The following is a 10,758-nucleotide window of genomic DNA, read 5'->3' as shown; positions in this document are numbered from 1 at the left end:
TCAATTTTGAATATGCCTACCATTAAAGTAAGTGTATATTAATGTTAAAATAATTCAAATTATATATTTAATAATAAATTATATAAAATTGTTTTGAATTTTATTTTTAACCCGTCAATTGATCCGACCACCAATTAATTAGTTCCATCAATTGAATAATAAATTATACAAAATTATCTTAAATATTATATTTAAACGATTAACCAATTTAACCATCGATCATGTAGTTTGATTGTCGATTAGATCAAACCACCCTCTCCAGCAGATTGACATTCAATCCAGCTCAAAAACCATTGTTATACCCTACATTCTAATTAACTTCACTTTAAGTACAATGTATGTTAGGTACATCATACATTACCACGTAACTTGCCTAACAAACTTACGGTTGTTTAGTTGGAGTATTTTAAAATTAATTTGATAACCTATTTAAATAAATAATAAAATTATGTACGTAAATAATAATATATCACTATATGATTGAATGTTGTTCGATCTCTAATTTAAAATTATCCAATCATATAATGATATGTTATAATTTACGTATATAATAGTACTCTTAAGTAAAACCATATGTTAATAATTTTTTATTAAATCTAATTCAACAAAGTAATTATTTATATTTATAAATTTTTTTAATTATAATAATAATAATTTATTAACTATAATCTTCTATATAATTTTATGATAATTTTTCGTAATAAAATATTATCTGAACAAAGACAGCCTTGGGGTTAACTTTACAAACTCATCCAGTTACAATTTGGCGGGTAAATCTTTGTTTCACCTCAATGCTCAATCCCACCGCTTTTCTTTCTTTTCTATCCATTTGGGTGTTGTTTTTTGTGGGCTAAAAAGCAAAGGCCATGGACGTTCTTGCACGACCTTTCTTCAATTTAACCTCCATAGTAACTGCTTCCAAAACTTCTCACACCCATTTCAATAATAGATCAATTTTTCTCCTTCCTCAATTCTCAGCTCTCCCCTCCTTCACTTTCTCCACTTCTTCTCGTTCCCTTTCTCCTGGTACGTCAACTTCAAACTCAAACCTTTATGTTTTGGCTTAAGCTTTGCTTGTTCTTTCTAATTCATCTTTAACGTGGTTAATTGTTTATCCTTTTGCTTTTTTTTTTTTTTTTTGGTGGATTCGAGTTTGGGTTTTTTTAGTTTGTGCAAATTATTACTGTGTTCTAGTTTTGTTTTCCTTTGAGTTTTGGCTTAAGATTTGTAGGTTCTTTGCAATTTACCTTTAGCTTCAGCGGATTGTTTTAATTTTTTGATTTTATATATCTAATTTTTTGGTGTATGAAATTTTGGGTTTTGTTTGATTGAGATAATTACTAATGGGTTCTTTTTGTTTTGTTTCGGTGTTGAACTAGTTAGACATGCAACGCCAGAGAGCCAATTGAGTTCTGATACAAGAGAATGGGTAATGCAAGGTATGTTATGAAAGTTCGAAGTAATGTTCTTGCTGCTAAACATTTTAAAAGTAATTAGATTGTGTTAGGTTTTAAACTTATGGAAAGGAGAGTTATTATTGCGCATACTGCACAGGGATGCATTTTGGTAGGAGTGAACTTGTTACCATGTCAATTCTGAGATCCATTTAAAGATTTTGGGACTGAAATGAGTGCTTACTGGGGCTTCAAGTTTAGTTTTTGTCTGCCTTATTTTTTGAGGACAGTCCAAATGCAATAACTTTGAGGTGATTCATTGCTCCAATGCTGTGTAGAATAGGATTCCGTGGAATTCTTTTTTTTTTTTTAAAAAGAGACTGTCACATGGCCTTTTTGGCTTTTTCCTTCTTAAAAAATCATGTTAAGCAATAAAATATTGGTTTTTAATCTAATAAGACTTGTGTAGAGCAGTCTTTGACTATCTTATCTGGTTATAATTTTCTCATCTTCTGGTATTGCTGACAGATTTTTATAACTTAAGAAGGGATGTAGAGGCTGTCTCAGCACGTGTTGAAGAGATTAGAGCTTCTGCTGGTTTGCAGCAGTTAGAACGAGAACTTGCAGATTTGGAGTTGAGGACAGCTGATAGTTCATTTTGGGATGATCGTGCTAAAGCTCAAGAAACCCTGCAGGCCTTGACTGATGTCAAAGACAGGATAAACTTGCTAACTGAGTTCAAAACCAAGGTCCCATGAGTTTTTTTATTTGTGCTTTGGTTTATTGTTCCATCCTTTTTCTAACTTCATCACTTTTATTGCTTTTAGACTTGTTGAGATTCAGTATGATTTCATTTGTTTTGCACTACAAGGAAAGGCTAATAATTGAAATAAGAGTTGTGACAGGGGAACTGGATTCTTTTCTAAAAGGAGATAATTTAGTTTTGCCTGGTATTTAATTTTAAGTTGGTAGCAAATTGACCATAATGAAGAGTCTTTGTTTTGGTATTCTCAAGTCCCTGCTGGTCAATTGATCAACTGGGGTAATGAGAATGCTACTTCTACTCAGATTAGATCTTGTTGCGTAGCCGATATTTATTTATGATTTTGCATGCAGTTTTGTTTTAGTTGCAGATATTTTTCTATGATTGTATGAAAATGAATCTTCCATATCAATTCACTGAATTCTCTTCCCTTCATGCACATTTTGGATATGACATTTAGATATTATGCAATAAATGCAGGTTGATGATGCTGTAACTATTGTTAATCTAACAGAGGAGATGGACTCAATAGATGCTGGACTTCTTGAAGAAGCAGCTGGTATCATTGAAGAATTGAGCAAGGCTTTGGACCGATTTGAGTTGACCCAACTTCTTTCCAGCCCCTATGACAAAGAAGGTGCTGTTATCTCTATCACTGCTGGTGCTGGGGGAACTGATGCACAGGTAAATAGTTTTTGATCTTTGCGGTAATTACCAAATCTATTTTGTCATTTTTTTATGTCAGATGGAAGTATTAATCTGTGTGCAACGCAGCACATGGGGGCTTGAGCATTGCCCCTAATTTCTTTCAGTTTGTCATTAGTCAATTGGGGTCCCTTCTCAGAATTTTAGAAACTTGAAAGGCTAAAAATATGATTTAAACTTCTCCCTTTTTGGTTACCACCTACGTTTTGAATTGGTTCTTTTAATTTTCAAGAAATCTGAATAGTTGAGGGTTTTGTTTTTTTTCTTGTGTAAAAATATTTGATTATTTTCAGTGCAGGATTGGGCTGATATGCTTCTCAGGATGTATGTGAGGTGGGGTGAGAAGCAACGATATAAGACAAGGGTAGTTGAGAAATCTCCTGGAGAAGAAGCTGGGATTAAGTCAGCTACAGTTGAAGTGGAAGGCCGCTATGCTTATGGTTATCTGTCTGGGGAGAAAGGAACGCATCGGATTGTCCGGCAGTCTCCTTTCAATGCTAAAGGTCTTCGTCAGGTAGTTTAATCATGTAAAGTTTCTTTTGGTTTTATCTACTCAACAAAATAACGGAAGCTTGAAATGATACATGCTTTTTAGGATTCACTAGTGTTTGAAATTGAACTTCTATTAGAAACTGACTGCCATTGGTTGGGAGTTGGCATGTATTATTAGTACCTTGCAGCGGATTTAGAATTGGCTGTTTTGGCTTCTATCTCAATTTTCATTGAGAAGGAATTTGGCTGAGTAACATTAATTACCGGTCTGCAAATCTAATTTAAAATTGGCTGTTTTTGGCTTCCTCATACTGGACTAAATCATACTTTTACCAGTTTTGCCTTCTCTTCTTCAAGGGTTACTTTTAGTTATAGCCCTGAGACCCTGTCTGTGTATGCATACTTTTCATGGTCTTGTTGAAACCTTGAATTGTTTTCACTGTGAAGTATCCCAGAAAATAATCATATTTCTGCATGATGGAGGTGTATATAGTTCAACACTCTATAAAAGGATTATCATTCAAGGGATCAATGTTTCATCGTATGTTTCAACCTGAACTTACACGCAGACAAGCTTCTCTGGCGTTGAAGTAATGCCTCTTCTTCGTGAAGAGTCGCTTGATGTTGAAATTCCTGAGGAGGACCTAGAAATTAGTTTTTCAAGGGCGGGTGGGAAGGGGGGTCAGAATGTGAACAAGGTTGAAACTGCTGTTCGGATTACACACATTCCCACTGGCGTTAATGTTCGCTGCACAGGTATTCTTTGCTATGACCCCCTCTTTTTTATGCCATATTTTAGAAACTTTTCATGCTTTGATTTTTCCTTCTTAAATTTCCCAGGCACCATTTAAATTTTTAAGTTTATATGAACAATGTGAGATATTCATTGTTTGTATTTATATTCTTAACATCGTTGCAGAGGAGAGATCCCAGTTAGCAAACAAGATAAAGGCTCTCAGTAGGTTGAAGGCGAAGCTGTTGGTCATAGCCGAGGAGCAACGAGCATCTGAAATCAAGCAAATAAGGGGAGACACAGTGAAGGCTGAATGGGGGCAGCAAATAAGGAACTATGTGTTTCATCCATACAAACTTGTCAAAGATGTACGGACCGGTTTTGAGACATCGGATATATCTTCTGTAATGGATGGTGAATTGGATTCCTTCATCAAAGCATACCTCAAACACAAATACAGTATGTCAGTTTCTCTCACCGCTAGTGATGGTAACTAACATTTTACTGATTCTCAGTTGCTCATTTCGCTCATCTTTATATCGGCGCAAATTGTTTAGGCGATAGTAAATTTAGTAAATTTCATTGTTATTCTAAGTTGTTTTCATCTCTCTGATGCTATCAAGTAAATTCTTTAGCTGCATTTTCGAAGGGTTTGAAATTATGAATTACTCTTCAGAAATTCTAATATCTCTAAGGTTATGTTCTTATGTAAGGATGTAGACTCCTTTCTGTAAGTTGTTGCATATGTTAAACTGTAAGTAGAGGTGGATTTAAGCTGAACAAAGCTCAAGTAGGCCCATAAGGGTAGTTGAGCTCAATCTTGATGAGTTTTGAAGGACATGCTATTAAGTTGCTTGGGTGCGCATAACATTGTTTTAAGATTTATTTATACAATCAGTTAATTATAGGACAGAGTTCTGAATTAAACTTGATGCAATGAGTGAATTGCCAAACAAATAACAAGAAAATCAAGTTTCATGTCGAAAATACTTCACGATTCATAAGATGTATCTGTTTATGACTTGTTTCTGAATTTTTATCGGATTCAATAGATGAGAAACTTGAGAATAATTCTCTTGTTGAAATATTTCCTGGGAAGATTCTGAGACAAGTTCAAGCCTTAAATTATCGTCATGTGAAATTATTTGTTCATCCAAGAAACGTGAGGAAGTGGGGGGTGGGGGGGGGGAGGGGAAGAGGGAGAGGGAGAGAGAAAGGCTTTTTTTTTTTTTATGTGAAATTATTTGTTCATCCAAGAAACGTGAGGCCAAGAGGGGGGGGGGGGGGGGGGGGGGGGGGGGGGGTGGGGGGGGGGAGAGAGAGAGATAGAGAGGCATTTTTTTTGGCGCGAGTGACAATCCAAAGTCTAAGTTCCGCCTGGGTTTCTGTTCCAGGACAAGTAAGCTGGATCCCCAAGTGGCCTGCACAACAAAGGAAAACATCTCATTACAATCAATAGATGCGGTCTTCTAGCAAGAAGAAAGTAGAAGGGGTGGATTTGGTCCAAGTTGGCTTGACTTGAATACGCAACTTAGTCTGAAAGAGTTGATCTCGAGCTAGAATGTCAATTAGGCAGCTCGGATCGATATCAATTTTTATCTATTGAGTGATACTATTTCATTTTGCAGATGATATTATTAACCCTTATAACAATATTGTTATTGACCCTATCAATAACCCTATGAAGATATTATACATCAACTCGATTGAGCTTAATCATAATACCTCTAGTATTATGATTTCAATCCGAGCTCAAGTTATAGCTCTAAACTAGATGTTGCTCGGTTTGGAGCGAAATCACCCCACTTATATCGTCATTCTATTACACTGACTTATTATGACATAATACAACAATCTTACCTAGAGGTAACAATGGGTTGGCATGACCCAAATTTGGTATGGTTCGCAAATTTGTGAGTCGTGCCAAGACCTTGTGAATAAAGTGGGTCATGTTGGGCCCTCCTGTAGACCCATTGGTCGGCATGATATGGCCCACAAAAATTAAATAATATGAAAATATTAATAACAATTGAAAAAATTATTTTTGTAGGGTCATTGTAGAAAAAGGCTAACACAATCAATTTTGTCATGGATCTTGAGATTTGATGGGTCAATACAAACATACACGACACAGTCCATAACATGTTGAGTCTTTCCATTTTTAGTTCAGCATGATTTGACCCAACTCACTTTCACCTCAAGTCATACCCAAGATTTTCTCCTTAAAAAAGGATTTAGATGAACCTTAAAAACCATTTGGACATACTTTGTTTTCACCAAAACACAAATGAAAGCAGTAACTAAGAGTCAAAGAAGAAAAAAGCTCACCTTGGCTTGATAACATACAAAAGAATGAAGAATATAGCCAAGAGCAAGCAAATTGCCCCCACGGTAATATAAGCCAAGCCGATGAAATTGTTTTTCCCACCAATCCAACTTGTAGTTGAGAGCACAAGGCTCTTTGTGCCTTTAAAACCATATGTGTTATAATTGTTTTCTATCACAACAGTAACCATGTCGTTAGCTTGAAGGTCCTGCTCTATTCTCCCGTACAGTTTTCTGAATGTCGGTAATGTTGCCGTGCGCATCCAGACAATAAGATCCTCTTGCTCACTCAACTGTTATGAGAAAAATAGTCATTAAGAACTTAAAAAAAATATATATATAAAATTTAGCAATTTACGGTTGGTTGGACCCAACCAAGTTGGCTCGGTTTGGTTTAAATTTGAACTGAGAGCATTGGTTCGTTTTTTAAACTAAGCCTAATTCAAGATAAAGAGAGTTCGGTTCAATTTGACTTGCAAACTAAGTGGATGACTTGATTTAGTTTGAGTTTGACTTATGGTTTGATTGGAATCATGTCAAATAATTGTCAAAACGACATCGTTTTACTCATTATTAGATAAAACAATGTTATTTTATTAATAAATCGCAAACTTGAGTTATGAATCTAAGCTATAAATTCAAATTACAAATTTAAGCTCTCTTGTGACATTGTGTGCCAGTTCAAATTGAGTTCGAACTCGACATTATGACTTCAATCCGAGCATGAATCAACCCCAGACTCAAGTTTGAATCCCCCCCTACATGTTACTTTATTCTCGATAATAATGAATTATGCCCGATAAAGAAACAAGAGTACTTACAGGTTTGCTTGAATCAAGTTTGGCACCTCCAACCTGATCGGTTTTCTGGAAATTTTCAGGAAACACATTGTGTCCGAATTTATAATTCTTGTCACTTCCCCAAGCAATGTCCTTTTTGTTAACTTGTAAGGACTTGCCTTTCACTGAGAAGCCATAAGTGTCATTGAACAGACTCCAAGCTACCAGGCCACAGGGAACAATCGGAGATTTATCAGTCGATTGGGCTACCGGTGCGCAAGCTGATATCGCGTTCTTGTCTCCATAGTGCAACTGCTTGTCGCTTCGGCTTTTCACAAATCTGTCAGCAGTTAAAACATCGATTTGATCTCAAACAGTTCAAATCGAATCTGCCCTTATAATGGTCCTTTTTACAAGTAGAACTTACCGGCGATGATTTTGGTAGAAGTTTTCAAGCTGATAATAGATGAAAACAGGACTTTTCATCTGCTTAGGAACCTGGAAATATCTACTTAATCTAGGTTAGCAGAAATAAATCATACTGGATTAGAATAAATAATATTTTGCAATGCTATTTACACTTAGAGAGTATCCAGATGATGTTTTATTATATAATTAGATATTACGTTATCCTTAATTCAAAATCAAATAATCACATGATAATACATCATCTGAATACCCAATTGGGTACCTAAAACTTGGTGTACATAGTTTTATTGAACTTGAAATTGGAGAAATGATTATAGAATGTTGAAGACTAATACTATTTGTACTAACGGATGAACACTGACAACTGATGTATCATTATGTGATTGAGTGATCTAATTGTTTATTCATTTTTAATTCAAAAATATTTAATCACATGATAAGGGGTGGATTCAATCTAAGCTGAGCCTGGGCTAGCTCGAGCTTGCTTCAAAGCCATAATACCCAAGTTGAGCTCGCTTGAGTTGATGCATAATGTCGTTAAATGGCTATCGACTGGTTCAACAGTATCGTTAGAGGGGTAAACAATGGTACCGATATGATAAACACCGTATCACTAGATAAATAAACGAGTTAATCTAGAATTGAGCTGCCAAATTAAAGCTCCAACTTAAAGATCGACTAGTTTGAGCTAAGCCAGCCCGGATTATATTTATCTCTACACATGATAACATGTCATCTCATTAATACTCGTCTGTTAGTATATGAAGTATTACTTGAAGCAGAAGTTTTTAGGATTAGATTAATAAATTAAAGAAAATTTATTTGAATGTCTTACAGTTAAACTCTTAGTACAGGTCTTCTTAGTTGAGCTACTTTGAATGAATTCAACCATTTTGTTCTGGTATTCTGAAGGAAGACAATCAACATCATATCTGTGGATAATTTCCACCACCTGAAAGTAAAAGGAGAGCAGTTTTATTAAAAGAAGACATAACTATGATTCATTCATACTTTGTATACAAATATAAGTAAAAATATTAATATATTATTATGTGTTTGACTTATTTTAAATTAAAGATAAAATAATATCTAACTATATAATGACTAGTCAATATTTATACCCATATTTGCTAAATTATTGTTCTTTTACAAACGTTTAGCCAACTTTCTTAAGGTATATTTTAAGACCATACAGGTTAGCACTAAAATTGTGAAACTACTTGATGTCAGAAAGTGTAAGACTATATGCGCTACAATGAGTACTAATTTACGTACAACTAATGACGTATCACTATGTGTTGAGTTTTATTTTATCCATAATTCAAAATTATATAATCACACAGTTACGTTTTACACATTATTGGTGCACATAATTTGATTGTGTCAGAAAACATAAAATTTCATTTTTTTTTATTGATCTTGACTCAAATAAATTAATTTGGCTTACGCTATCTGACACAAACAATGAAACACGACCTAGAGGGAAGACGACTAATCCCACAATGACACTTTCGTTACATTCCATCAAGTTCTATTAGTGACACTTACATTCTATTAGGGTTTTTTGTACACTAACAACAAGTACAAACACTAACATATTTTTTATGTGATTGAATTTCTTTAAATGATTAATAAATTAACATCTAATCACGTAATGACACATCAGTATTTATACCTGTGTTTATACCTATTCTAACATGAAAAAGCAAATATTATTGTACTTTCACAAACCTTTAGTCAACCTTTCTTAAGGTAAATTTTAAAAGCACATATGTTACTGCCAAAATTATGAAACAACATTACGTCTAAAATAGTAAGACTATATATACTACAATAACAAAAAAATTTATGTACAGACAATAATATGTTAATATGTGATTGTGTGCATGTCGATAAAATATCTAATTTGGCTTACGCTATCGGATGCAAACAAAGAAACAAGGCCAAGAGGGATAAAGATTAATCCCACAGCGATAAATGCTGTGATAATCTGAAACCATAAAAGACATAAATTAGAAAAAAAAAAAGAATTAAGAATTAAATACCACAAATTAAGGAAAAAGGGCGATGTTGATTATATTATTAAAAAAATTAATTTTGAAGCTACATACAGATGCTGGCGTTAGAATTAGCCTGTTTGCAGGAAGCTCTTGCTGGGAAAACCTTGAATCTGCAATAAATTATGGAACATTTGTTCATAATTTGTTTGTTAAATCTCAAAAAATCTCGAAGTATTATATCTTATGATTCTTCTGAATATATGTTACAACCAGAAACAATCCTTCAATATCTTCGTATTTGTTTATTACATGTAAATCAAACAAGGGAAGAAAATTCGAAGAATTTGATCTGAGAATTGTGTTAATTTCAGAGAAAAATTTTATGATACCTTTGAAATTTATTCCAGGAAAAAGAAACACACATTGTAATAAATATATATTGTGAATTGTTATTAGAAAAAATAAAGGAAAAAAAAAAATTAAATAAGAGACTTACATACTGGTTTCTTGGATTTGGCTGCAGAAGAAGAAGAAGATGAATCAGTGCTCGTGGCTCCTTTCATCTTCGAGATCGCCACCCTGATCTCTCCTCTGGGGAAACAGAATATATATTTTATGGAAAATTATTATATTTTTTAGAAGACAAAGTCAAGAAACAAAAAGAAAAGAAAAAATAAAAAAGATATTTAAGGGAATGTTTGCTTCTAATTTGGTTCTGTTATTTTAAATTAGGACTTTCCAAAATAGTAACTAAAAGCATATAATAAAACAATTCCAAATTAATAATAGAATAAATAATAAGGAATTAAGGATCGAGGAAGTTTTATCAAAAAAAAAAAATGAGAACGATATTTCTCACCTGTTTTTTGTTCCAATGACACTTTCACACCTTTGAATTTTAAAATTGACACTTTCCCATATTTAGTTAGATTTTATTAGTGAAATTCATTAATTTTTAAGATAGACAATAAAAGGACGCAAATATACTTTTTATAACCTTTGACCATTATTAAAGCTGTAAAACACATTGTCCTTAAAACTTTATTAAAAAATGAATGTAAAATTGTAAAACAGTCGACAAGGATGTATGTTGCCAACGACAGTTAAGATAGTATGATTACAGTCAGAATCGCATCAT

At 33.7% G+C, this 10,758-nt stretch overlaps 2 protein-coding genes across 3 annotated transcripts; one reads left to right on the top strand and one right to left on the bottom strand.

Moving 5' to 3' along the window:
- The first annotated feature begins 754 nt into the window (after positions 1-754).
- Positions 755-4,999, top strand: LOC123201549 (peptide chain release factor PrfB1, chloroplastic-like). Of its 2 annotated transcripts, none has more exons than XM_044617109.1 (7): positions 755-1,026; positions 1,380-1,439; positions 1,923-2,143; positions 2,638-2,841; positions 3,161-3,376; positions 3,924-4,110; positions 4,274-4,999. In XM_044617109.1, exons 1-7 carry the CDS (start codon positions 867-869, stop codon positions 4,582-4,584), a joined length of 1,359 nt encoding a protein of 452 aa, XP_044473044.1. In that variant the 5' UTR covers positions 755-866; the 3' UTR covers positions 4,585-4,999. The 2 variants fall into 2 exon arrangements, with proteins under 2 accessions (XP_044473044.1, XP_044473053.1); XM_044617118.1 differs by having other exon boundaries at positions 886-1,026; positions 1,384-1,439.
- A 433-nt stretch (positions 5,000-5,432) lies between these two features.
- Positions 5,433-10,237, bottom strand: LOC123209654 (ALA-interacting subunit 5-like). Its single transcript, XM_044627780.1, has 8 exons — positions 10,117-10,237; positions 9,732-9,790; positions 9,536-9,610; positions 8,456-8,572; positions 7,619-7,689; positions 7,234-7,531; positions 6,416-6,705; positions 5,433-5,508 (listed from the first exon to the last, which is right to left on the bottom strand). Exons 1-8 carry the CDS (start codon positions 10,181-10,183, stop codon positions 5,454-5,456), a joined length of 1,032 nt encoding a protein of 343 aa, XP_044483715.1. The 5' UTR covers positions 10,184-10,237; the 3' UTR covers positions 5,433-5,453.
- Between the last annotated feature and the right edge of the window lie 521 nt (positions 10,238-10,758).

This window comes from Mangifera indica, chromosome 2 (assembly GCF_011075055.1).
Source record: "Mangifera indica cultivar Alphonso chromosome 2, CATAS_Mindica_2.1, whole genome shotgun sequence".
NCBI classification, from domain to species: Eukaryota; Viridiplantae; Streptophyta; class Magnoliopsida; order Sapindales; family Anacardiaceae; genus Mangifera; species Mangifera indica.
The sequence above is the reverse complement of the archived record's forward strand: the minus strand, read 5'-3'. Positions and strand labels throughout refer to the sequence as shown.

Bases quoted from the DNA above. Each gene is read 5' to 3' on its own strand.
- LOC123209654 (XM_044627780.1), bottom strand. From the start codon at position 10,183: ATGAAAGGAGCCACGAGCACTGATTCATCTTCTTCTTCTTCTGCAGCC. The intron at 9,611-9,731 runs GTATGTAGCTTC...TTATGGTTTCAG, and splicing joins TAATTCTAACGCCAGCATCT to ATTATCACAGCATTTATCGC. The intron at 6,706-7,233 runs GTAAGTACTCTT...TTCTCATAACAG, and splicing joins AACTTGATTCAAGCAAACCT to TTGAGTGAGCAAGAGGATCT.
- LOC123201549 (XM_044617109.1), top strand. From the start codon at position 867: ATGGACGTTCTTGCACGACCTTTCTTCAATTTAACCTCCATAGTAACT. The intron at 1,440-1,922 runs GTATGTTATGAA...TATTGCTGACAG, and splicing joins AAGAGAATGGGTAATGCAAG to ATTTTTATAACTTAAGAAGG. The intron at 3,377-3,923 runs GTAGTTTAATCA...ACTTACACGCAG, and splicing joins ATGCTAAAGGTCTTCGTCAG to ACAAGCTTCTCTGGCGTTGA.